Source organism: Sphaerodactylus townsendi, linkage group LG09, assembly GCF_021028975.2.
Source record: "Sphaerodactylus townsendi isolate TG3544 linkage group LG09, MPM_Stown_v2.3, whole genome shotgun sequence".
Lineage (NCBI taxonomy): Eukaryota > Metazoa > Chordata > Lepidosauria > Squamata > Sphaerodactylidae > Sphaerodactylus > Sphaerodactylus townsendi.
This window is the reverse complement of record NC_059433.1, coordinates 71,500,379-71,527,958: the sequence shown is the minus strand read 5'-3', so window position 1 is coordinate 71,527,958 and position 27,580 is coordinate 71,500,379. Positions and strand designations below refer to the sequence as shown.

Below are 27,580 nucleotides of genomic sequence, written 5' to 3'. Positions count from 1 at the left end.
TTACAGTTTGAGGTCTAGCGATGTAGAGCAAACTCCAGCGTGGTGTAGTGACTGAGAGTGGTGACCTCTAACCTGGAGAACTGGGTTCGATTCCCCACTCCCCTGCATGAGTGGCGGACTCTTATCTGGTGAGCTGGATTTGTTTCTCACCTCCTACGTGTGAAGTCTGCTGGGTGACCTTGGGCCAGTCACAGTTTTCTCCAAACTGCCTCAGCCCCCCCCCCCCCTTTATCTCACAAGGAGTCTTTTGTGGAGAGAGGAAGGGAAAGGAGCTTGTAAGCCCCTTTGAATCTCCTTACAGGAGAAAAAGGCAGGGTCTAAATCCAAACTCCTCTTCTTCATCGTCCCGAGCTTCAGACGTTGTACATTATTATCCTTTTGACTATCTGCAATGACTGATGGCTCGGCAGCCTTCCTTTGCTTTCACATTTAGCCCTGTGGAGTGTTGTAGTTTTAATGAATTGTTCCTCATCTTCCACAGGCACTCCACCAAATCCCCCCCCCCCCCTAATTCATTGGAAGTATATGTTATTGGCCGTGCTAATTTGCATCTCCTGCCTTCGCACAATTTAATTTTACCCTGCGGGAATCTGAAATTTTTCTCTTTTTAATGAATACTTAGTTTTCGTCACAGAAATAAGTGGGGCGATCAAATGCTCGGGAAAATGTGTGCGCCAGATGAATGCCTTTCATGTTTCTTTTGTAAAAAAAAGAAGTTCATTTTCCATCAGTAAAACCGGTGACCAAGTGTTGGCTTTTTGGAGAGAATAGGCACCAGAAGGATAAGAAATCCAGGACCTTATACTTGCAGATAATTCTGTTCATTTACTTAGAGCAGGGGTCTTCAAACTATGGCCCTCCAGATGTTCATGGACTACAATTCCCATCAGCCCCTGCCAACAGGACCAAATGGTAGGACTCATGGGAATTGTAGTCTATGAACATCTGGAGGGCTATAGTTTGAAGAACCCTGACTTAGAGCTTCATTCCCCACTTGTCTTCACAACTGGAACCCAAGGGACTTACAACACTGTTCTCCCCTACCTCTAGTTTACCCTCACAACTGCCCTGTGAAGTAGGAGCAGCAGTGGCATAGTGGTTAAGAGCAGGTGCACTCTAAACTGGAGGAACTGGGTTTGATTCCCTGCTCTGCCGCCTGAGCTGTGGAGAATTCAGATTAGCCTGTGCACTCCCACACACGCCAGCTGGGTGACCTTGGGCTAGTCACAGTTCTTTGGAGCTCTCTCAGCCCCACCTACCTCACAGGGTTTTTGTTGTGAGGGGGGAAGGGCAAGGAGATTGTAAGCCCCTTTGAGTCTCCTTACAGGAGAGAAAGGGGGGATATAAATCCAAACTCCTCTTCTTCTTCTTCTAGGTTCTAGGTTCAATGGTGAGAGAAAGCGGCAGGTCTAAAACCTCACAGCAAATTTACTGTGGCAAAGTGGGGATTTGAACGCGGGTCTCCAAGGTCCTGGTGGCGGAAACTGCCATCACATTGCAACTGACTTATACTGACCCTGTAGAGCAGGGGTCTTCAAACTGTGGCCCTCCAGATGTTCATAGACTACAATTCCCATAAGCCCTACCACTTGGCAGGGGTTGATGGGAATTGTAGTCCATGAACATCTGGAGGGCCATAGTTTGAAGACCCCTGCTGTAGAGTTTTCAAGGCAAGAGGCAAACAGAGGTGCTGTGCCATTGCCTGCCTCTGCATGACAACCCTGGTTTTCCTTGGTGGTCCCCCATCCAAGTACAAACCAGCCCCGACCCTGCTTAGCTTCTGAGATCCGATGAGAGCAGGCTAGCCTGAGTCATCCAGGTCAGAGTTGTGGTCAGTGGGGGGATTCAAATAATTTAACAACCGGTTCCGGTGGTGGGATTCAAATAATTTAACAGCTGGCTGTTTACAAGCACCGTCTTAACAACTGGTTCTGCCAAAGTTGTGCGAACCGGCTGAATCCCACCCCTGGTTGTGATCCCGTGGGGCTTTCTGGGCAAGAAATGTTCAGAGGTGGTGAGACCAGATGTGGGATCCAGCAGGTTCTCCCAGGTTCCCAAGAGTAGGTTACTAATTATGTGTGTGTGTGCCAAGAGGGGGTTACTAATGGGCGATTTTGCCACGTGATTTTTGCCTTAGTTACGCCCCTCCTCTCAGCAGTAGCGCACAGAACTTGAAGCAGTCTAGCGGGAGGTGCACCGGTGTGCGTGGCAGCCTGCGTGTGCATGCATGCGTTTCCTGCCCAGGGACCGGCGCAGCGGCTGCGTCCTTGCCACAGCCCCGTCCAGGAATGTCCCGCCCCCGGAATTCCCGGCCACGCCCCTGTCGTGCCCCGCCCAGTCCCATTGGCGCTACGCCACAGTTTGAATCCCACCACCATGGGAACCTGTTACTAAAAATTTTGGATCCCACCACTGGGTGGGACATTGTTTGCTTCTGGATCCTCTTGTTGGTCTCCCATCCAGGTACTAACCCGGCCAACTCTACTTAACTTCTGAGACCAAATGAGATTGGGCTAGTCCAAAGCTAGTCCATCTTGGCACAGTGCCTTTTAACCTTATTGCCCCCTAGCATTTTTCTCTTCCCCCCCCCCCCCTATTTTTCGTGGACGAGGGTTTTGAAAGTTCTTCTCTTAAGGCAGAGGAGACATTACGGGCTTTAACGGACTGGTGGTAGAGGTGGGATCCAGCAGGTTCTCACAGGTTCCCGAGAGCAGGTTACTGATTATTTGTGTGTTCCGAGAGGGAGTTACTAATTGGTGATTTTGCCACGTGATTTTTGCCTTAGTTACGCCCCTCCTCTCAGCAGTAGCGCGCAGAACATGAATCAGTCTAGCAGGAGGTGCACCGGCGTGCAGGGCAGCCTGTGCCTGCGTGCATTCGTTTCCTGCCCAAGGACCGGCGCAGCGGCTGCGTCCCTGCCACAGCCCCGCCCAGGATGCCCCGCCCCCGTCGTGCCCTGCCCAGCCCCATTGGCGCTACGCCACAGTTTGACTCCCACCACCATGGGAACCTGTTACTAAAATTTTTGGATCCCACCACTGACTGGTGGCCTGATGAAGTATAAAGTAGCCTCATGTGTTGTTTTCATTTATCTGGGAAGCCATCGCTGATTAACCTCCAGCAGTTGCAGCCGAAGAGTCTGCCTACTTTCCATTGATTAAAAAGAAACGTGATTGATGACTTTTTCGCGATTAGGATGGGCTCGTCAAAGCCGACATGGAGAAGCTGACGTTCTACGCCGTCTCTGCTCCCGAGAAGCTTGACCGGATCGGCGCTTACTTAGCAGAACGGCTGAGCCGGGATATTGTCAGGCACCGTTACGGGTAAGGTTGCCATCTTTATCTTTCATGGACCTGTAATACTGATGGAATGCAACAACCAAATTCTAAACAGATCTATTCAGAATAATCAGAATAATTAGGCCTATGCAGCTGTAGACAGAGTCGTGACCCAGAAGAAGAGTGTTTTTGTCACTGCTAACCTTCCCCATTTTTAAAAATTCCATTTGTGGCACAATTTAGTACTTTGTTGCGTAATTTGTTCCAGTAGCTAAGGTAATAAATTTTGCCCCTTTGTGTTGTGTAACTTTGTACGTATTCAAGCCTTATCTCAGCTGATGCAGTTAGTTTTCTCTAAGGTTATGGATGCTTTTAAAACATTGTTACAAGTAGCTAAAACCTACTGACATGAAGAAGTTGGACCAAGCCCCAATACTGGGCCATGCACCGGCATTGAATGTTATTGAACTAGTTCACAGGTGTCAAACTCGCAACCCTCCAGATGTTATGGACTACAGTTCCCCTCATCCCCCGCCAGACATCATCCCCGTAATCAGACATCCACATGTCCCCAGGCGCACGCCTTTCAGTCATGTTGGGGGGGGCACTGGACACCAGGTGTCCCCCCACATGATGGGTGACCATGTTGCACGCCACCAAGACCCACCCCTACCTCCCAGCAGGTCAGCTCAGGAGCCGGCCTGCACGGAGGAGGGGGGCGGGGCTTGGTGACGGGCAGCTGCAGCACCTACCGGCCGCAGCACCTACCTACCCCCACCACTGCTGAGCCATGCCTGCAAGGAGGCCGGGGAAACAAAGCTCGGCAGTGGGCATCCCCACTCTCTGAGACCTGCCCCTTTGGCTTCCATTCAGGCTGGCTTTTGCCTCCCGGGGAGGGCAAAAGCCGGCCTGCATGGAGGCCGGGGGGGGGGGCGGGCTCAGTGGTGGGCAGCTCCACCCCTAAGTGCAGGGAGATGTGGGGGGGGGTGCCTGGAGAAGGTGTTGTCTCCAGGCACCATTCCCCCCCCCCGACTACGCCTCTGATCCACCCACAAAGTCTTCCGGAATTTCCCTACCCAGATCTGGCCACCCCAGCACACAAATTTCTGTAACCCTATTGCTGTATTGGCTCCCCCTCCCCATCTCTTTCCTAATAAGCCTTCTACGTAATGAGGCTTGTTATTTTCCCCACCATCCTCTCCATGTACGGATCTGCACTCAGTCGGATCGGGGCCCAATATATTTCATGTTACTTGCTCTGAAATCAATGGTCTTAAACCTTTTTTTTAAAAAAAAACTAACTCGTCCCATTGATTTCAGTGGGGATTAGATGAGATTGTCTTTAATTGTATCTGAGTAATTGTAGTTAGTCATTTCCTCCGAAGTCTTTACTTAAAAAAAAAAATCGCGATGGGTTTTGTCCTTCTTTGCCCTCCGCACGGAAAGTTTTGAATTCGCTGATGGACTGATCCATTCCATGCTTTTTTTAGTCAGATGCAAATCTCAGTGAGTTTTGTGAGGAAATGTTTGTATCAGACTTTATGATACAGGAGCTTTGACCCCCTAACAGACCCAAATGTTACCTCCAGTTGTGTGTACTGGAGTACAAAGGCAGCGTCAACATGCGTCAATGATGCGGCTGGCCTCCACTCGGGCCAAGGCCTTTACGGCGCTGGCCCCGGCCTGGTGGAACACTCTCCCTCCAGCTGTCCGGGCCCTGCGGGACCTTGGTGATTTCCGCAGCGCCTGTAAGACTGAGTTGTTCCACCGGGCCTTTGGAGCAACCAGCAACTGAATTGTGCCCCCCCCCCCGCAGGTCATAGGTCCCCAATATCATCGGGAACAATTACTAAGACCTACAGATCCTAATTCCGTCAGGACCCATTACCTCTCCCTCCTCCCTCTAGGAGAATTAGGTTTAGGTGGGATGCCATCTTGGGATACAACTGTTGTTTTTATTATATTTGTGGATGTCTGATTACGATGATTTTATACACGGTTTTTATGTTGTACACCGCCCAGAGCCCTTCGGGGATGGGGCGATATATTAAATTAAATAAATTTAAAAAAATAAAAACATTTGAGTGTGCATCTGAATGCACATTGCAGAGGAAATGGTAGAGTATCTAGACGCGATCTGTGCTCTGATGGGCATTATGTTGTATATCCAGGGTACCCCCATGCTCTCCAAATGCAAGGATATCCAGGGCCAAGACCCTCTGTGAAATTTCTATAGATTGCTGAGTCCAGGGATAGTTTCTCATGTCCCTAATTACAACCTTATTCTTTTCTGAATACATGCTACAATTGTCCCATCTTGGTTGAAGGATTCTGCAGAAACAGATATTTTGAACCATGTCCTACTGCAGAGTCAAGAAGCTTGCTAGGTACACCTGCAGCACCTCAGAGAAGTCCAAGGCTCACAACTTGTTTCAATGGGCCGAGCTTATTTGACATGGTGGGACAGGTCCAGAAAGATCTGGCCAAGCCTTAGGCGAAGGAGTACTCTTCAGGGCACACATAACTTACATTTGGAGTCTCTCACTTCTCCAAGTTTCCTAGCTGGTCTTCTCCAGAGAATGGAGATCAACGATGGTGACTTCTGAAGACGTTGGAGTGATGGGCCTTCAAGGAGTTCTGATGGGCCTTCAAGGAGTTCAAAACCAATCTGATGGCAGACTATCTGAGTATACTCCAAGAGCCCAAGCTTAGATGGATATACACAAGGGCTCGTTGTAATTCCTTCCCTTGTTCTGTACTCCAAGGGAGGTTTCTTAAAATTGACTCGCAAGAGCGGAAATGCCCCCATTGTACTATAGTGGTGCAATCCATGGAAAATATAATGCTTAACTGCCCTCAAATACGAGGAAGCTAGGACCAGGCGTTTGACTCTTCTTCCTTCTAAGTTTAAGGAATACTGTGTTGCTGGGAAGGTTGCATTCCTACTAAACAACTCTTCTTCTGTGATTTTAAATTCTGTAGCTAGGTTCCTTTTAGGAACTTTGGAATAATACCTGTGATGGTTTTTATGTATGAAACATCTGTCTGGATAATGCTGGTTGTTATATTGGTATTATGCCTAATAAAGGTTTTATGTATGTATGTATGAGTTCTGGTTGAGCTCTTGGAGGAGATGGGCTGGCCCTTCAGGATCAGAAGAATTGTTTGCTTCCCGGATTGCTTGCCCCTTCACATCTGCCACCTGCTCATTAGTTACCTTGCCTGCATAAGGGTCCAGATTGGGCCACTTGATCAAGGTCTGCAGGGGAGGTTCAGTGACAGAGCATCCACTTGGCACGCAGAAGGTCCCAGGTTCGATGCATGGCTTCTCCAGCTGAAAGGACCACGACACCACGCTGAGAGCCAGTGTGGTGTAGCGGCGAAGAACAGGTGGATTCTAATCTGTAGAACCGGGTTTATTCCCCACTCCTCCACCTGAGCAGCAGAAGCTTATCTGCTGAACTAGTTCTGTTTCCGCACTCTTACATTCCTGCCGGGTGACCTTGGGCTAGTCACAGTTCTCTCTGAACTCTCTCAGCCCCACCTACCTCACAAGGTGTCTGTTGTGGGGAGAGGAAGGGAGAGGAGCTTGTAAGCCACCTTGAGTCTCTACAGGAGAGAAAAGTGGGGTATAAATTCAAACTCTTCTTCTTCTTAAGTACGAGGAGCAGCAGTGGCATAGGAGGTTAAGAGCTCGTATATCTAATCTGGAGGAACCGGGTTTGATTCCCCGCTCTGCTGCCTGAGCTGTGGAGGCTTATCTGGGGAATTCAGATTAGCCTGTGCACTCCCACACACGCCAGCTGGGTGACCTTGGGCTAGTCACAGCTTCTCAGAGCTCTCTCAGCCCCACCCACCTCACAGGGTGTTTGTTGTGAGGGGGGAAGGGCAAGGAGATTGTCAGCCCCTTTGAGTCTCCTACAGGAGAGAAAGGGGGGATATAAATCCAAACTCTTCTTCTTCTTAAGTACGAGATTATGAGAAGACCCTGGAGAGCAGACAAGGCTAACCTTGAGGGATCAGTGACCTATGCCCGAAAAAAGCATCTTCGTGTATTCATGTGTGTCTGGCTTTCTAGGTGAGGATATGACAGTGACTTCTCTGCTTTTGCTTGTCCATTGGCTCAGGCATGTTTTAATCGCCACGGAGGCACTGGACCAGCTTTTGATGGCTTGCCATTCTCAGAGCATCAAACCATTTGTCGAAAGCTTCCTTCACATGGTGGCCAAGCTGCTGGAGTCTGGGGAGCCGAAGCTGCAAGTCCTGGGAACCAATTCGGTAAGCAAACACGCTTTAATTAAACTCCAGTTGAAACTGACGAAGGCTGAAGTCTCCAGTAAGGACTCTTAGTTCGCAAGAGGGTGGCGTTTAATCTTGAAGTGTCCTTTGGAAAGAAAATTACTAGGGCTTTCATCACTGCACGCTTACAGCAATCTTGCTTTAAACTCATTAATGGAATAGTTAGCTTGTGCATTGTTACAGCATTTCTCCAGAGGTAGTTTTTGCTCCAGACCTAAAGGATCCCACTGATAGGGGGCACATGTGGCAATCGGAGATATATTGTCGAAGGCTTTCATGGCCGGAATCACTGGGGTGCTGTGTGGTTTCTGGGCTGTATGGCCGTGTTCTGGCAGCATTCTCTCCTGATGTTTCACCTGCATCTGCGATTGGCATCCTCTGAAGATGCCAGCCATAGATGCAGGCAATACGTCAGGAGAGAATGCTGCTAGAACATGGCCATTCAGCCCAGAAACCACACAGCACCCCAATCAGATATATAGATTAAGGATTTTGTAAGAGATTCCCTAACCCTCTCCCTCCTCAGTTTGGTATGCATTTTGGCATAAATACCCTTGTTTCAAATTACCATGTCTTATAATGCACAAAATCATGGTTTTGACAAAGGCAGTGCATAAAAGAAGAATTATAATTCTCATGTTCATGTGAGACTATATTTTCTTAGCTGCTGCACTTCAACTAACCAAACCATCATGTTTCTGTGGAGCAGAATATTTTTTGCCTGTTGCGGAGAACATGTTTGGTGGAAACTTAATAGTCAATGATATGTTTTGAAGGGGTCTGTGTGATGGAGCCAGTGTGCTGCAAAAGTTACTCACAATCTATGAAATTAATGCGCTACGTCCAAAACAATATAAGATTCACAAAGCAAACACAAGCTATGTAAGTAATATGAAGCTGGCCCAAGCTAATTTATGTTACCTGTTAGTTTTCTTTAGTAAAGTAGTTAATAATGTTGCTATTGATAGACTTTATCAAAACTATTATATCTCCATAACACATATATATCTCCACTTTAAATCCAATTCATGCAACAATTTATTACAAGACAACCTTCTCTCAAGTCCATAATCATGTATTTTAAGTTTAAATCAACAATGTCCATAGTCTTGTAACATATATTATTATGTCAATGTCACCCGCTGGCCAGCTGTGGATACAAGTTCATAACAATACCTAATGAAAAATCCTGAATTGGTGGGCTTGAATTGTACTTATGGGAATACTGTCCCAATTAAGAGTATAGTTAAAATTTCTCATCATTTTCAGTTGTATATATTTCAGTCCGCTCCGTTGTACTTCCCACACAATGGAGTGGATTGAAATATATACAACTGAAAATGATGAGAAAATTGACGCAATAATATTTACAAGACTATGGACATTGTTGATTTAACAAATACATGATTATGGACTTGAGAGAAGGTTGTCTTGTAATAAATTGTTTCATGAATTGGATTTAAAGTGGAGATATATATGTGTTATGAAGATATAATAGTTTGATAAGTCTAATAGCCAACATTTGGCATACTTTACAAGAAACCAACAGGTAATATAAAGAGTTACTCACACCATGGAAGGCTTGCTGTGTTACCTTGGGCCAGTCCTACCTTCTCTGCCTTGACCCCAGCTCATATTTGGATGTGAGGCCTCCAAGGAATACCGGATTATGATGTGGAGGCAAACAACGGGAAGCCATCTCAGCACTTTTCTTGCCCTTAAAACCCTACATAGAATAAATCAGCTGTGATTTGATTGCCCAAAAAAGCGTGTGACGAAATTCGGGTGGAGATAAGTTTCGTCTTCAAAGGCAGAATTGCCTTCAGAATATTGACGGCAGGTCAATTTCAAGAAGGATTTAAGAAGAACCCTGCTGGATCAGACCAGTGGTCCATGTAGGCAAGCATCCTTTCTCACCCTGAGGCCAACCACTTATTCTAGAGCAGAGGTCTTCAAACTATGGCTCTCCAGATGTTCAGGAACTACAATTCCCATCAGCCCTGCTACTTGGCCATGCTGGCAGAGGCTGATGGGAATTGTAGTTCCTGAACATCTGGAGGGCCATAGTTTGAAGACCTCTGTTCTAGAGGGCAAACACCAGGACATAGAAGCTGATGCCTTTTCCTGTTGTTACCTGCTAGTCCTAGTATTCAGAGATGTGCTGCTTTGAACGTGGAAGATTCCTTTGGTCACCATCGCTGCTAGCCCCTGAAAGACCTATCCTCCATGAACCTGTCTAATCCTCATTGGAAGCCATCTATGCTTGTGGCCAAGGCATCGAATTCCATATTTTCATTTTTAGTCATTTAACTTCACGACTTTCTGAATCACAGAACAGAGGGATCTGGTTGGCCGATCAACTGTACTCCTTCCAAATGGCAGTTGGGCTGAGTCCTCTGATTTTAATCTGGAGAACTGGGTTTGATCCCCCACTTCCCCATCCGAGTGACACAGGCTTATCTGGTGAACCAGATGTGTTTCCGCACTCCTATATTCCTGCTGGGTGACCTTGGGCTAGTCACAGTTCTTCAGTCCCACCTACCTCACAAGGTGTCTGTTGTGGGGAGAGGAAGGGAAAGGAGCTTGTAAGCCACCTTGAGTCTCCTTACAGGAGAGAAAAGTGGGGTATAAATTCAAAACTCCTCCTTTTCTTCTTCTTTATTTATTTATTTTATTTATTATGAGATTTATAAGCCGCCTTACCCCCCGAAGGGCTCGAGGCGGCTCACAAAATGGCTGCACTTTAAACAACTGTCAGCGAAACATTTCAAATACAAGAATGCAGCTTAATTCATTAAAACTTAAAACTTTAAAAACTTTAAAAACTTAAATAACAATTACAGTTACATACCAGTTAAAACAACAAAGCGCCCGATCTAAAGGCTAGTGGAGGGAGGGGATAGGTAGGACCCGAGATGGAAACCAGGGCCTGGCCAGATGGAAAGCGGCGGCTGCTGCTGCTGCTGCTGCTGCTGCTGCTGCTGCTGCTGCTGCTGCTGCTGCTTCTTCTGCTTCTGCTTCTGCTTCTGCTTCTGCTTCTGCTTCCTCTTCTTCCTCTTCTTTCTCTTCTTCTTCCTCTTCCTCCTCTTCTTCTTCTTCTGCTTCTTCTGCTTCTTCTTCTTCCTCTTCTTCCTCTTCTTCCTCTTATTTCTCTTCCTCTTCCTCTTCCTCTTCCTCTTCCTCCTCCTCCTCCTTCTCTTCTTCTTCTTCTTTCTCTTCTTCTTCTTCTTCTTCTTCTTCTTCTTCTTCTTCTTCTTCCTCTTCTTGTGAGATGTCTTCCTTTAGCAAATAGGGAAGACCCATCAGAAGAAGACTCCTTTCTTAGTGGGAAGCAGAAATTGGACCCAAGCCATCATGAGCGGAATACAGTTTTTTGGAGAGGCAGGGAGAGTCCTCTTTCTTTCCCGCAGGTTTCTGCCTCTGAATTTCTTTATAAAATAACCATGATTACCTGCTGTTTCCAATGGAATTGGAGTTATTTTTCAGCCTTGGGGCGGTTGTGTCATTGTTCTAAAAAGAGAACATTCTCTTCGGCCGCGCTTTCTCGTTCTCAGTCCTGGAGATAAGCAATTGTTGACCTTTCCTTTGGAAAGCTGGAGGGGGCTATTTGTCAGAAAATAACCTTGGGGGGGGGGGAATCTATTTCTCACCACCTTGCGAGTGAAATGGTGGGGCCAAGCTTGTATCACTATTTAAATCTGATAGTCCCCTGCCCTCTGAGGCCAGAGAAATTTGCTTTCTCAGGAGGGGAGATCTGACCTGCTGGCTACCAGTTGGCCATTCTCGCTGCAACCCAACAGGCCTGGGGGCAGGGGGGGGGGCAGAAGCAGAGTCATGCAGTATACAACAAAGGAACGGACCGCCCTCACTTTTCCTGAGGAGTCAAACCGTGCGTGAAATTATCGAAATTATCACTGAGCTCCTGGGACCGGACGAAATCGCTTTTGGTGGGGTGCATCTAACCCATAAATCACTGTGGATATTTTTCTTTTCGCTTTCCCGTGATGCGTTCATTGGCAGGAGAGGGGCAAAGCTGAGAGCTTACTTGAAGCTGAGGAAGCCCTTGAAAAGCCGAAGAGGTTGAGCTAAAGACAACAATAATAGAAAATACATGGAATGTATTTATTCAGTGGGCACCAATCAATGATTTTAAAAATAGAGGGCCTGAGAAATGGGCCTCATTAAAATAATTGCAGAGCTATGTCTTGCTGAGATTTAAAAAACCCATATGGTACAAAGTTGAAAGCATAAAAGACCAGATACGTTTCGACCGCTTAGCGCTTCTTCTGTGGTCACCAGTATGCAAGCTTTTAATCATCCATCAGTGCACACTGAATAGATTTGTTTCTTTTATTTACTATTTTTCAGCTGCTTTTTGGCTGAGTTTGTTCCTTTTTTCTTTTGCTGAGGAAACAGTGCCAACTGGGTATGATACTGTGGTTCTATAATTGGGATTCCAGGTGTGAATTGTTCTTAAAAGCCGCCTCAGCAGTGTGGTGTAGTGGTGAAAAGCAGTGGACTCTAATCTGGAGATCTGGGTTTGATTCCCCACTCCTCCACATGAGTGGTGAACTCTAATCAGGTGAACTGGATTTGTTTCCCCACTCCCCCACATGAACCCTGCTGGGTGACCTTGGGCCAGTCACAGCAGAGAGCTGGACTAGATGGACTCTGGTCTGATCCAGCTGGCTTGTTCTTATGTTCTTATGTTCTTATGTTCTCTCGGAACTCTCTCAGCCCCACGTACCTCACAATGTGTCCGTTGTAGAGAGAGGAAAGGAAGGGGTTAGTAAGTCACTTTGAAATTGCTTATAGTTGAGAAAAGCCGGGTATAAATCCAAACTTGTCTTCTTCAATGGGGACTGCGACACTAAGAAAAGAGGGGTGGAACGCTGCCTCTCCTATGCTTGTGGGCATCTGTTTTTTTTCCATTTCAGGGCTTAAAGTACTTCAGGGAGGGAAGGGCGGTATATAAGTCTGATTATAAATCTATCTATCAATCAATCAATCATTTGGAGAAATCACACAGAGCAGAAGAGTTAAATCCCCAGTGTTTCAACCCCATACCAAATATCCCCCACATGTACTTTTAAAAGATAAATTGTATTTATAATCACAGATCCTGTAGACAAAATATCATTTCTTTACAGCAGGGTCCTCCCACTCTCATTGACCCTGTGAGCAGCCTTAGAATTCTGAGAAGGGGGAGCAGCGGCCGCCTTAAAATGGCTGACACAGGACTCAGGGCCCCTCACAAAATGGCTGCCATGGGGCACTGTTGCCTGTTTGCAAAATGCTGGTAGGCCTCAAACTATGTGTGATTCTATGATGGGCAGCTCTTTCCCAATGGCCACTCTTTGCAGTCAGATGTCACCTGGGGTCTTCTGAAGTGCCAGGAAATCCAATATCGGGTTCTATGGCGCTCACAGGAGTTGCCATGGGGATGACTGCTTTAGATAATTGTGGCAGATGTGACATTAATCACCTTCTTTCCCTTCCCGTGTGTCCCTAGTTTGTGAAATTTGCAAACATTGAGGAAGACACGCCTTCTTACCACAGGCGCTACGACTTCTTTGTTTCTCAATTCAGCGCTATGTGCCATTCTTACCATGAAGATCCTGAAGTACAAACTGAGTAAGTAGCAAATATTTGGGATAAATGTTCAGTTAAAAAATATTTTCTTCCTGGTCCTGGTTTTGGACTTCCTGGTCTTCAATGGTGTTATCCTGAGAAGCTTGCTGAATTCTTCTTTTTAAGATTACCTCCTTCTGAAACCTAAAAGGATGCCATGTGGTTGATGGGGCAAAAAATGTTTTCAGAACTGTTGGATGACTATACTATGGATATAAACTACAGCAATTGCTAGGTCCTTTTTGCAGCATGCTGTAATTATGCACTTGATTTGTCCTTTCTAAAGCCAGCATGGTGTGGTGGTTAAGAGCAGGTGGATTCTAAACTGGGGGACCAGGTTTGATTCCCCACTCCTCCACCTGAGTGGCAGAGGCTTATCTGGTAAACCAGATGGGTTTCCGCACTCCTACATTCCTGCTGGGTGAACTTGGGCCAGTCACAGTTCTCTCAGGACTCTCTCAGCCCCACCTACCTCACAAGGTGTCTGTTGTGGGGAGAGGAAGGGAAAGGAGTTGTAAGCCACCTGGAGTCTTCTTCCAGGAGAGAAAGGTAGGATATAAATCCAAACTCTTCTTCTAAGTGAAGAACTTCACATTTAATGTATTGTCGAAGGCTTTCACTGCCGGAATCACTTGGGTGCTGTGTGGTTTCCGGGCTGTATGGCCGTGTTCTAGCAACATTCTCTCCTGACGTTTTGCCTGCACCTGTGGCTGGCATCTTCAGAGGATCCTCTGAAGATGCCAGCCACAGATGCAGGCGAAACGTCAGGAGAGAATGTTGCTAGAACACGGCCATACAGCCCGGAAACCACACAGCACCCAACTTCACATTTACCTCGGCTGAAATGCATTTCATTAGTTTTGGCCCAGCCTGTCAAGATCGTCCCAAATCCTCATTCTGTCTGCTGGTGTATTTGCTGCCCGTGTTGCTTCACAGCTGGTGGCGATTTCATTAGACGTGTGATGTTTTCTAAAGAAGTCCACAAACTGGCTTTCACCTCATGTTTTTGCACTAATGTGCCCGGATAGGAATGATACGCACATTGTTTAGGCCAAGTTTAAAGTCTTGTGGGAGTAGGGAGGACCCGGATGGAGACCGCCTGCAGGAGAACTACTTCCAAGTGCTTGAAGTGGCCATAAGAAAGGACCCCCAAAATGTAAGACATGGGGATTTTGTGACAGTTCAGGGAGGTATGCTGGTCATGTTGTGCTTTTGGCCCAGTACTACTACTGAAGAAGGAGAAGAAGGAGGAGGAGAAGAAGAAGGAGGAGGAGGAGGAGAAGAAGGAGAAGGAGGAGGAGGAGGAGGAGGAGAAGGAGAAGAAGGAGAAGAAGGAGGAGGAGAAGAAGGAGGAGGAGGAGGAGGAGAAGAAGGAGAAGGAGGAGGAGGAGGAGGAGGAGAAGGAGAAGAAGGAGGAGGAGAAGGAGAAGGAGGAGGAGGAGAAGAAGAAGAAGGAGGAGGAGGAGGAGGAGGAGGAGGAGAAGGAGAAGAAGGAGAAGAAGGAGGAGGAGAAGAAGGAGGAGGAGGAGGAGGAGAAGAAGGAGAAGGAGGAGGAGGAGGAGGAGGAGAAGGAGAAGAAGGAGGAGGAGAAGGAGAAGGAGGAGGAGGAGAAGAAGAAGAAGAAGGAGGAGGAGGAGGAGGAGGATAAGGAGGAGGATAAGGAGGAGGATAAGTTTGTATCTATACCCCACCTTTCTTACAACCTCCTTTCCCTTCCTCTCCCCACAACAAAAACCTTGTGAGGTAGGTGGAGCTGAGAGAGTTCCCAGAGAACTGTCAGTAGCCCAAGGTCACCCAGCAGGAATGTAGGAGTGCAGAGAGAAGAAGGAGGAGGAAGAGGAGGAGGAGGGGGAGGGGGAGGGAGGGAGGAGTTTGAATTTATATCCCACCCAAGGTCACCCAGTAGGAATGTAGGAGTACACACCTGGTTCACCAGATAAGCCTCCGCCACTCAGATGGAGGAGTGGAGAATCAAACCCGGTTCTCCAGATTAGAATCCACCTGCTTTTAACCACTACACCACGCTGGCTCTCAGAGAACTGACGAATATTGTTTGGCTACCTGAGGGACAGACACGCAGAGAAGAGAAAGAGGGTTTGGTGAACCCGAACGCGCATTGCTCAAATCTGACAAAATATCTCAAAACAGCATGTTTCATGTCCTGCTCTCTTGAAACCTGTTCTTTCGTACCACAGGCTGCTGCGCCTGTGACTTCGGCCCAACCAAACCTCCTTTTTCATGTAATTTTTAAAAAAACAATTAACACCAATGCAAAAAAACAGAGGAGTGGTTTGCTTGTCTGCTTCTGGCCGGCTTATACATCCAGCAGGCTCCAGTCTGATGATCCCCTTCATTTCAAGTATCCAATTCTCTTCTGCTGAGATTGAGTCCAAAAGCTTCTCTGAAAATTAAGAAACCAAAGCATCCACCTCGGGCCTTTTTCCCTCTCTTCTTTTCCGCACCCTGCTGATAACGTGGTGGGCGGAGGGTGAGGGGAAGTGTTGTCCTGCCGAAGGCATAAACATAAACGGCTGCCGTCTTAAAAAGGGAAATCATCCATCCCCGTGTTCTCTGATAAAAACTTCTGTTCAGTCACAATGGTCTCCCGGAAGAAATTTCTGAGGCCGCAGCACGGAAATTTCTAGAAAGCACGACGAAACCTGAGATTTTTGTCTCCCCTTCTCCACGGCGTCCGCCATTCTGCCCCTCTCTCTCTTTGTTACCCAGCAAATGGTCTCCGGTTCTGGCCTCCTGTGTTCTCTTCATAACTGTTCATCTCAACAGCAATCCCTTGTCCTAAAATAAACTGGCACGGGTCAGATGTTACTCGGGGGCTTTAATCTCCGCAGCGAGAATGTCGGGTGTCGCTTCAGAAATATGGCGCATGCGGCAGCTGGTTGTTTATTCTTGTTACCGTATCCCCAGGAAGCGGTTCTCAGGAATTGGAAAAAATAAGATCTATTACAGTTCAACTAAATATGTATACTGCTTGGGGGAATGACCATGGCTATCCCTCTGACTCCTTCAGGGGCAGTTGGCAGATGGGGGGGGGAGGATTGCTAACTCGAGGTTGGGACATTTCTGGCAAATTGGTGGGGGGGGGGCAGAGCCAGGAGAGAGTAGAGTTTGGGGAGCAGAGGGACCCCAATGGCAAAGTTATTCCCAGAGTCTTTCCTCTAAACTGTGTTTCCTCCAGGGAAACTGATCTCTGTAGTTGGGAGATCAACTGGACCCAATTATCCTGGGAGATCAACTGTATTTCTGGGAGAACTTTGAGTAGCATCTGGACGTTAGAAATTTGAAAGGAGGCTCTAAAAGCTAGATCTAGGCATGATGGTGGCTTCCTGTCTTCCCTCCACTGGCCCCATCAGTGGGATCCTGGAGAAGGAGAATTCACAGCAAGCCATCTCCTGGCATGATCTGGCTGCTTCCTGTCTTCTTTCTGGTTGTCTCATTGTTGAGATGCTGGAGATAAAGAACTGCTAGCCAAAATTGGCCTAGGAATGATGGAGCAATGCCTGATTGCTTCCTGTCTTCCTTCTGCTGGTGCCATCAATGGGATGGTCAAGAATTCTCAGCGAAGCTGCAGCTGGACATTCTGAAAGATCTGGCTGCTTCCTGTCTTCTTTCTCATCACCTCGTTGTTGTGATGCTGGGAATAAAGAATTGTTGGCCAGATCTGGTTTAGGCATGATGGAGCAATGCTGATGGCTTCCTGTCTTCCCTCTGTTGGCTTCCTGTCTTCCCTCAAGAGTTCTCAGCCTGATTCCCGATTGCTTCCTGTCTTCCCTCAAAAGTTCTCTGCCCAATTCCTGTCTTCCCTCTGCTGGTTTCCTGGCTTCCCTCAACAGTTCTCAGCCTGATTCCTGATTGCTTCCTGTCTTCCCTCAAAAGTTCTCTGCCCAATTCCTGCCTTCCCTCTGCTGATTTCCTGTCTTCCCTCAAGCGTTCTCAGCCTGATTCCTGATTGCTTCCTGTCTTCCCTCAAAAGTTCTCTGCCCAATTCCTGCCTTCCCTCTGCTGATTTCCTGTCTTCCCTCAAGAGTTCTCATCCCGATTCCTGATTGCTTCCTGTCTTCCCTCAGAAGTTCTCAGCTAAGCTTCACCTAGGCATTTTGAGAGACCTGGCTGCTTCCTGTCTTCTTTTGCGTGGCTACATAATTGAGATGCAGCCAACAAAGAATTGTTAGCCAAAGCTGGCTCTAAGCACAAGAGAGGGATTCCTGGTTGCTTTCTTCCATGTCTTCAATGGCCTTATTGATGAAAGTATGATGATGCAGCACATTCTGTGTGCCAAGACAGGGAGCTGGCTGGCTCCAGATTCTCTCCTTCCTTATGGGCTTTGTAGACTTATTATCCCTTGCTCCGGGTCACCTGAGAATAGAATGAATTCTGTTGATGGTCTACTTTTGTAGGTGTGAATGTTTCACGCTCCATTAAAACTCTTCCCAATCTCTGTGTGCATACCGCACAAGGGCTATCTCTTAAACTCGCCATAAATGTGTGTTGTGTACGTCAAGGAGGAGGGCTGCATCGTAAGTGATACAAAAGCCGCAAGCTTGAGCTCTGGGAAAGGTATGGTCTCTGCATGAACGCTGGGGGTATTTTCCCCCCAACTGCTCATCAATGTCAAAAGGCAGAATTTTGGGTTTGCCTGACTATAGACTCAACACTCTCTGGTCTTTAGCTCCCTCTGGTGACATGAAGATGGTATTTGTTGTGTGCAAACTAAAATGACTAAAATACCACTGAAGTATGTTTTTTTACATAATACTTTTTATTAATTTCCATCTTTAAAAAACACACTGAACATAAAACGTACATGAAGAGAAGAGAAGAGTTTGGATTTATATCCCCCCTTTCTCTCCTGCAGGAGACTCAAAGGGGCTGACAATCTCCTTTCCCCGTGCAAAATTTGAGTGTTCCCTCCCCCATGGGTGGCCACCCTCCCCCACCATGACCAAACCATGTTTTTTCCCACCAGGTCTTGAAGTCCGTGTATGGACCGGGGGGGGAGGAGGAAAGGTACGCGGGTGATTTTCTGCCCCCTATGTGATCAAATGGCTGCAGCCCAGGACCACTGACCCCACATGTCCCCCTGGGCCAAACTCCCCTGCCCTCTACCCCCGTGGTGGCGAACCTTTGGCACTCCAGATGTTATGGACTACAATTCCCATCAGCCCCTGCCAATTGGCCATGCCGGCAGGGGCTGATGGGAATTGTAGTTCATAACATCTGGAGTGCCAAAGGTTCGCCACCACTGCTCTACCCTCTTCTCCACATTGTTTCCTCTCTTCCTCCTCCTGGCTGGTCCAGAACTAAGGTTTTGATCAGATATCTGAAGAAGAGCTCCAATAGAATACTTGTGGGGTCTGGTCAGTGCTTTGAAAAATCACCAGAAATCCTCTTTCTTTCTTTTAATATGCTGACAAGAAGGTTTATCTTGGAATGTTCCAACTCCATTGTTCATGTATGTCCCCCCTGTTCTTTAAGACTGCATGGATATGAAAGCTCTCTTTACTGACTGATAATGAGCCTTTCCGCCCCCCACCTAAAAGTTCAGTTAATGTAGCCCAGCGCAGTGGCGTAGGAGGTTAAGAGCTCGTGTATCTAATCTGGAGGAACCGGGTTTGATTCCCCGCTCTGCCGCCTGAGCTGCGGAGGCTTATCTGAGGAATTCAGATTAGCTTGTACACTCCTACACACGCCAGCTGGGTGACCTTGGGCTAGTCACAGCTTCTCGGAGCTCTCTCAACCCCACCTACCTCACAGGGTGTCTGTTGTGAGGGGGGAAGGGCAAGGAGATTGTCAGCCTCTTTGAGTCTCCTGCAGGAGAGAAAGGGGGGGGTATAAATCCAAACTCTTCTTCTTCTTAAATTGATTCTTCTCACCCTCCCATGCAGAGTGTATTTTTGGTCCTTTTCAATGTCTGTTGGTTCTGAATCAGCAAAGAACGAGCTTGTCTTTCACAGCGAGGACTTTCATGTACAGGAAAATAAGACATCCAACAAGTAATGACTCGGTGACCACAAACATAAACATTTTGGAGCTGATTATATTCTGAGCAGTTTCCCGCCTTATTTCGGCACTCGGTCCTTTTGACCCTAAACACCTGCGGATGTGTGTTTTACAAGAAACACAGAGTTGCCACTGAAAACAGCACCCTTGCTTTAGGTTCCTCTCCTCTATAATAGTAGCAACTTTTAGTGCTCTGGCTGTTACCATGATGCCCTTTTCCCCATCGGGTCCAGTCAGTTCCGTACGGGAAGAAAATGGCACCCGGGCGTAGCGCCGAGGGGGAGGGGCGGTGTCGCACTGGGTTTGCGCTGGTGCAGGGGCGTTTCGGGGTGTTCCAGGGAGGTAGGGGCTCCAGCCCTGTTGGTTAGTGGCTACAGTGTAGTGGTTAGAGCAGTGGTGGCGAACCTTCAGCACTCCAGATGTTATGGACTACAATTCCCATCAGCCCCAGCCAATTGGCCATGCTGGCAGGGGCTGATGGGAATAGTAGTCCATAACATCTGGAGTGCTGAAGGTTCGCCACCACGGGGTTAGAGTGTCAGACAAGAAGTTCAGAGGCTTGAGTTCATTCCCCCTCTGCTGTGAAGCCCAATGGGTGATCCTTGGCTAGCTAGTCATCTGGTTTTTAGCCTAACTGACCTCACAGGGTCACTGGGAGGGCAGAGAGCCATGGGAGAGGAAGGGTGGCATATGAACAGATAGAATAAAACCCCGGATCTCTTTTGTCACATCCTTTGTTTCGAACTCCTTTGATCTTTTAGGATCCGAATTGCCGGGATCCGGGGCATTCAGGGCGTGGTCCGTAAGACGGTGAACGACGAACTCCAGGCCACGATATGGGAGCCTCAGCACATGGACAAGATTGTGCCCTCCATGCTGTTCAACATGAAGAAGTCAGAAGATGTCAGCAGGTACCTTTGGGGCCAGCATTCCCCACTCTGCATCCCCAAACCAGGCTTTCATGCATGCTCAAAACGGAGGCACGCTTTTCATTTTAACATTGTGTGTATGTATATATTTCGTACTGTATTTATGTACTAGAACCGTGGTGGCGAACCTTTGGCACTCCAGATGTTATGGACTACAATTCCCATCAGCCCCTGCCAACATGGCCAATTGGCCATGCTGGCAAGGGCTGATGGGAATTGTAGCCCATAACATCTGGAGTGCCAAAGGTTCGCCACCACTGTACTAGAATCTTACATCACTTGCAAACGTTACGTACATTGTAATTCACGTGACAGATCATATTCTGTTATTACTGGAACCACTTTAAGTCAGATTGTCTGCCAATTAATACGTATTCCTAAATGATAAAATAATTAAAAGAGATTAAAAAAAACATTATTCCCACTGTTACTCATAAAGTTGCCAGGTTCCAGGCAGGGTCCAAAGATCTCCCAGGATTACTGCTGGTCTCTAGACAGCCGACGTATGTCCTCCTGGATATAAGAGCTGGTTTAGAGGGTGGACTTTATGGCATTAAATCCCAACGATGAGCCTCCCCTCCCCAAACCCCACCCTTCAATAGCCTCCACCTTCAAATCTATGGAAATTTCCAAACCCTACTCAGGATGCTGTTCAGTTCTGTGTGATTATCAAGGCTCAGTGGAGACCTCAGGTGGCTATTCCTGAATCCAAACCCGGGCTGCTTTGACACGGAGGATTTCTCCTGTTTCATTCACCTAACTTGAGTGGCCTGTTTGAGAAAATGATTGCTTTGAACGGTAGAACCATAACGTTTGTTGTAAACTGTAAAGGAGCAGCAGTGGTGTAGCAGGTTAAGAGCTCGTGTATCTAATCTGGAGGAACCGGGTTTGATTCCCAGCTCTGCCGCCTGAGCTGTGTAGGCTTATCTGGGGAATTCAGATTAGCCTGTACACTCCCACACACGCCAGCTGGGTGACCTTGGGCTAGTCACAGCTTCTCGGAGCTCTCTCAGCCCCACCCACCTCACAGGGTGTTTGTTGTGAGGGGGGAAGGGCAAGGAGATTGTCAGCCCCCTTGAGTCTCCTGCAGGAGAGAAAGGGGGGATATAAATCCAAACTCTTCTTCTTCTTCTAAAGCATTTTCATCACTCCACACCAAGGGACGGTGTGGAGGGTGATTCTCCGCACCCCCATGTGACCGGCTGGCGTGTGCCCAGGGACACGTGACCTCACATGCCCCCGTGAGCATTCCGCCCCTGCCGTGAGGTTGACAATCCCATTTTCCACCCAAAGGAGAGTCTTCAGTGCTGGAGGAAAGACTCTTCAGAACAGACAGGATCCACAGTGTCGAACTTGACACCGTTACTTTGGAATATTTGCTTTTGATCGTAAAAATGTTCATCCCGCAAAAAGGCACGCAGCAATTGCGACAGCACGTGAACTGCCCTCCCCGTTCTCACGCGATGTAAATCCAGAAAACAGTATTTGGGGGCTGCTGCTCGGTTGGTTTCTTAGGAGGCCGCCGATGCATTTCTCATCTGGTTTTCCTTTTGGTTGGTGTGACTCTGTGCACACGGAGGCTGGGAGGAGCCGTTTCTTGAAAAGTGGGAGTCAGAAGCGACAGATGGCGCTGGCAGATGGCCTCGGAGTTATATCTCAGAGAAAGTTTCTACAGCCCCCGTAGGGAGTGGGGAACCGAGTTCTCCCTTCTTAAGGGAGAACGAACCTTTCTGCAGCTTATACCAGCCTGCGTGAATTGAATATGTTTCTTGGCGTTAGTCCCAAAATGACACCCTAAATATCAGCTAGTCTCAGCTATGCAGCATATGTGTAGGGAATGTAGAAACAGGTCTCTTTTCATTCTTCTCCTTTGTTTTCATTGAGCTCTGCTTTTTCTGCCTGTGCAATTTTTCACACATATAAAGCAGTTCAGAACAGCCTAGATTTTGACGTTGTCAGGCCTTTGAGATCCCCAGCGTAGATTTTTAAGTTGTCAAAAGGGATTCCCTCCTTTTTCACTTGCAAAAAAACCTGATTTGATCAAATCGATTCGTAGAGTTGGAAGAGACCCCATCAAGTCCAATCCCCTTTTCCTGCGCCTGGGGCGAGGTCTCCGTTGGGGCCCCTGTTGCCAACCCACCTTCCCCTGCCCGGATGCTGGAACTTCCGCCCTCACTCCCATTCTCCGGGGAGTGGATTAAATGGGACAGCCGCTTTAGCCACAGGATGCACCGGCTGCCCACAGCTGACCCAGGGTTCGCAGGAAGCTAGGGAGGGAGAGTAGGGCAGCCCCCCTGTCAGCCTCCGGACTGCTGGCTTCTCCTTCCCTCTCAGTTCCTGCCCCCTCTAACTGTCCACCGTCTCCCCTCCTCTCCCCGAGCTTCACCCCTTTTGTCCTCTCCTCTCCTCCACTTGGTCTTCCCCACTGTCGTCCTCCTTGTCTCACTACGTCCTTCTCTTCTCCCTCCCTCCCTCCCACACACCCACACACTCCCTCCTTCTTGTCCCCCTCGTCCTCATGTTTCCTCCCTTTTATCTCCTCCTCCGTCCTCCGTGGGGTTGAAAACCCCGCCCCCACATCCCCGCGCTTCCTGCCGCCTCCCGCACTCAGCCCAACAGGGCTCAGCTGGACCCGCTTGTCCGGCCCAGCCCCTCCGACGTGCCTCTCTCTGCAGCCGGGGCATCCGCCTGTCACCTCTGCCGGGGAGAGGGGGGGTGCCGCTCCGCTCTCCCGCCGACACGGCGACAGGGCTCGGAGCGTTCCTGTCCCTCGTCGATGCTGCGACGGGTCTCCCCTCCCGTCGCAGCACCCTGCATCACGGGGGATTCGCCCTCCGGCCGCAGGCAGGGGAGCAAGTCCCGGGAGGGGGTGGGGGCTACCCCCGCTCCCGGACACCCCTGCAATTCAAGAACACATAATCTAAGCATATCTGGACCGCTCATGTGTTTCCCATGTGCAGTTGTGCTTCTATTGTATACACTTTGGTCGAATAGATTTGCACTGTCTGATATAATTGCCTGTGCGTTCACTTTACAGTGTTGCGATGCAGCTTGAAGCGTGAGAGCCTTTGCTTGTATTATTAATTAATTTGTTTCAGTCGGACCTGCCTGGCTTCCTCACTGGGGGGAGAAAAAGAAGAAGACCCTTCTGTGCTGGCCGAGAACTGTTTCCGTGAACTGCTGGGCCGGGCAACTTATGGCAACATGAACCACGCTGTCCGGCCGGTGTTTGCGTGAGTAAAAGATCTGGGGAAATGTCTGCGCCTTGCTCTCTATGCCGCCTTGATTTGGGGATGACCTAGAACCGTGGTGGCAAACCTTTGGCACTCCAGATGTTATGGACTACAATTCCCAATTGGCCATGCTGGCAGGAGCTGATGGGAATTGTAGTCCATAACATCTGGAGTGCCAAAGGTTCGCCACCACGGACCTAGAAATATGCTGCCGTACTGAAGGCTAAGGAGGAACCTTCCTGCATTTCTGAGGGACTCCAACATCTTCGCCCCTTGTTTTATTCTTGGTGGAATAGACGACCCCCTTGCATGGGAATTAATGTAGGATTTCCAACTCCAAATTGGGAAATTTCTGGAGGGTGAACCCTACAAAAAGCAGAATTTGGGGAGGGGAAGGAACTTGGCAGGCACGTGAGGCCATACAGTTCACCCTCCAAAGCCACCATTTCCTCCAGTGGGTCTCATACAATTCACTTTATTACAGTCAAAGACCAGCAAATTACAGTCAGGGACCGACAAATTCTATACAGCAAATTACCATCAAGGATCAACAAATTCGATACACACTCTCAACCTTAATTCCCAGTGTAATTGTAATATATAAATACCCTAAAATCAACACTGAGGCCTAATTTGTTTCACTTGTCCCATACATACGGTAACTTAGCGTTAAAATACCTTCAGTCCACAACTTAGCGTTAAAATAAATCCAATCCATAACTTGGCGTTAAAAATAAATCCAATCCAGTGGGTCTGATTGCTGTAGCCTGGAGATGAGTTGGAATTCTGGGAAACCTCCAGGCTCCACCTGGAGGCTGGCAACCCCAAATGTATGCTAGCAGTGGCTGCCACAGATTGTTCATCTGCGCTAACATTTTAGAGGTAAAGTCCTGAGAAGCAAGAAGCAACCGAGGTTGGGACAGCAGCACAAAAAAGGCCTCTCCCACACATGCAGAATAATGCACTTTCACTCGACTTCCAATGCACTTTGCAGCTGGGTTTTACTGTGCGGGATAGCAAAATCCCCTTGCAAACAATTGTGAAAGTGGATCGAAAGTGCATTATTCTGCATGTGCGGAAGGGGCCTTAGAGTCTAGTTCTAATAGAACATCGTAAAATGTAATGAATAAGTCTTTTTGCAGCCCCTGTTTTGAAAGACGGGGTAGAGGACTTAGTATTTATTTACTTATTTATTTATTTTATTTATTTATTATTTGATTTAATATACCGCCCTATCCCCGAAGGGCTCAGGGCGGTGAACAATAGAATATCATATATAAAAACATGCATAAAAGTTAAAACAGTTACATTCTAAAACAATGTCCCACAAAACCCATATGCAACCCTCCTAGGAATAAAATAGTGGGTCCCGATGATGTTGGGGACCCCTGTAGAGCAAGGGGGCGGGGGCATCCTCAGCGGCTGGTCTCGCCAAAGGCCCGGTGGAACAACTCGGTCTTACAGGCCCTGCAGAACTCTCCAAGGTCCCGCAGGGCCCGGACTGCTGGTGGTAGAGTGTTCCACCAGGCAGGGGCCAGAGCCATAAAGGCCCTGGCCCGAGTGGAGGCCAGCCGCGTCATTGAGGGGCCAGGGATCTCCAGTAAATTGGCCTCTGCTGAATGCAGAGGTCGACCCGGGACATATGGGACTTACATATATTTCCCATATTCCCTGTCTCAGAGCAGGTTACAATTAGTAGCTCTGGCCATGGAATTCCCTGCATCGCATAGCTTGTTTGAGAAAACAGGCGTTATTTCATTTGGGGTGCTGTGTGGTTTCCGGGCTGTACGGCCATGTTCTAGCAGCATTCTCTCCTGACATTTTGCCTGCATCTGTGGCTGGCATCTTCAGAGGATCTGAATCCTCGGATCCTCTGAATCCTCGGATCCTCTGAAGATGCCAGCCACAGATGCAGGCGAAACGTCAGGAGAGAATGCTTCTAGAACACGGCCGTACAGCCCGGAAACCACACAGCACCCAAGTGATTCCGGCCGTGGAAGCCTTCAACAATACGTTATTTCATTTGTTTGATTGTATAGATTCTGTGTTTATGCTCTGCTGACTTCCTGGAAAACTCCTTGGGAATGTTTAGATTATCATTGCTCCAAGAATAGTGGCAAGAGACGGCCTTTGGGGACATCTTTATGTGCTGTATTTCTTGGTTTTTTATTAGGCACTTAGACCAGCATAGACTCTGGGACCCCAACGAATTTGCTGTCTCCTGCTTCAAAATCATTATGTATTCTATACAGGTACAGTTTGTTTTCCTCTTTTGCCATTTATTTGCTTCTCTATTTAGTCCTTTTTTAAATAATAGATGGTAGTAAACCTCTCTCGGTTCCTTGCCCTTGAGGGAAAATCACAGACAGGAACACAATCTCCGTCGCCTGCAGCTTTCGGCATTCTGTTCTCTCAGACAGCTTGTGGCTCCTGAAGAGGCCGGCGGCCATTTTGCTCGAGTGGTATCAGAGGAGAGTTTAGCCCCCATCAAATCAATATGTTCAGCTTTCGACAGGTGCTTAACGGCCGTTTCGGGCTCTCTTCAAGGCACTTGGCTTGCCCCTTTCTCCACCAAATTGATCGCATCAAATCTATGTATAACTGTGGCATTGAAAGGAAGCTGAGAACCCTCTGAGAAGCATTTAGAAACCACAGCTGATGCAAAAGGCTGCAGTCCTTGACATAACCAGGGTGCAAGCCGCAAGCATATCTCACATTTTGAAACATTTGTGCTACTTGAGAATTAACGTTTGTGGTGCAAATTGAGACAGTGCTGTTAACTCTTCCAAACCCTAAAGGAGGGGTGTCCAACTCTGGCGTTTCAGATGTTCGTGGACTACAATTCCCATCAGCCCCTGCCGGCATGGCCAATTGGCCACGATGGGAATTGGAGCTGATGGGAATTGTAGTCCATGAACATCTGAAGCGCCAGAGTTGGACACCCCTGCCCTAAAGTGTATGACCCTGCATTCAGTTCCTCTGTCCATATTATGAAGTAGAAGTCCAACCAATTGCCTCTGCTCGTTAACCCCATAGCTCCTTATACTGACATAGTTTCTGATTAGTTATGCCTGCCTGAGCGACGTGCCCCATTCTCCTTTCCTCCATCTTATCGTCACAACAACCCTATGAGGGTTTTTTATTTTTTTATTTCTTCGATTTTTATACCGCCCGATCCCCAAAGGGCTCCGGGTGGTGGACAACACAATTCAACATCAAACAGGAGCAGGTCATACACAAAATATAAATACATAGGCTCCATCCCATAATCATCAATAAAACAATCTAAAACTCATGTAAAACAGCGAATAACAGTTAATACATAAATAAACAAGAGGCGTCCAAAACCCCAATTTAAAACCTACCCCCCAAAAGGGGGACGGTGGGCCCCTCAATATGAGGGGACCCTGATGTAATAGCACCAAGGCAAGGAGCAGTAAGGGGGCACCATATCAGCGGCTGGACACTCCAAAAGCCCGGTGGAACAGCACAGTCTTACAGGCCCTGCGGATTAGGCCAGGAGAGATTTTCTGGTCCAAGGATTCTCAGAAAACGTACATGGAAGAGTGGAGATTCCAGCCAGGGTCCAATGGTAGCGCAGAATCTGGTGTGCCAATTTGCCAATTCCTTATTTTATTTCTGGTGAGTTATGTGCCGCAGAGTGGTAAGCTGTAGTCCACACGCTCTGCCCGTGACTTGTATTCGATCGTGACAGAAGTCGGTTTCCGATCGCCAGCTCAAGGTTGACTCAGCCTTCCATCCTTCCAAGATTGGGAAAATGAATACCCAGCTTGCTGGGGGCAAATTGTAGATGACTTTGGAAGGCAATGGCAAGCCATAAGGGGGAGGACCGGGGGCTGAGACAGCGCGGGCCCGTTGGCGGCTGACCAGGGATTCAGCCGGTTAGCTACTGGTTCGGGAGAACCGTCGCGAACCGGCTGAATCCCACCTTTGGGTGACGAGTCCTCTTTCCTAAATGAAAGGGAGTTTCGCCAGGGTTTCCCAATTCTGTCAATAAATGCCCAATGCTATATATTTCCCTGAACTGCTGTCACGATATAAAGACTTTTGCTCACACGGAAGTGTTTTTTTTAACTGGCCAGGGGTCCTGACAGTCAGCTTCTTAAGTACCCTGCTCCTGCAAATACACAGCTAAAAAGCCCATTGGTTGCCTAATTGCTAACTTGTGAAC

The 27,580-nt window shown here is 48.0% G+C and overlaps 1 protein-coding gene across 3 annotated transcripts in view; it reads left to right on the top strand.

Moving 5' to 3' along the window:
- EFR3A (EFR3 homolog A) overlaps positions 1–27,580 on the top strand; it is an 83,411-nt gene that overhangs the window by 20,714 nt on the left and 35,117 nt on the right. For all 3 annotated transcript variants that reach the window (XM_048507625.1, XM_048507626.1, XM_048507624.1), the window contains exons 4-9: positions 3,196–3,323; positions 7,406–7,556; positions 13,090–13,211; positions 19,988–20,137; positions 23,254–23,388; positions 25,562–25,640. In XM_048507625.1, coding sequence (XP_048363582.1) covers positions 3,196–3,323; positions 7,406–7,556; positions 13,090–13,211; positions 19,988–20,137; positions 23,254–23,388; positions 25,562–25,640 — 765 coding nt within the window. The remainder of the gene's footprint in view (positions 1–3,195; positions 3,324–7,405; positions 7,557–13,089; positions 13,212–19,987; positions 20,138–23,253; positions 23,389–25,561; positions 25,641–27,580) is intronic.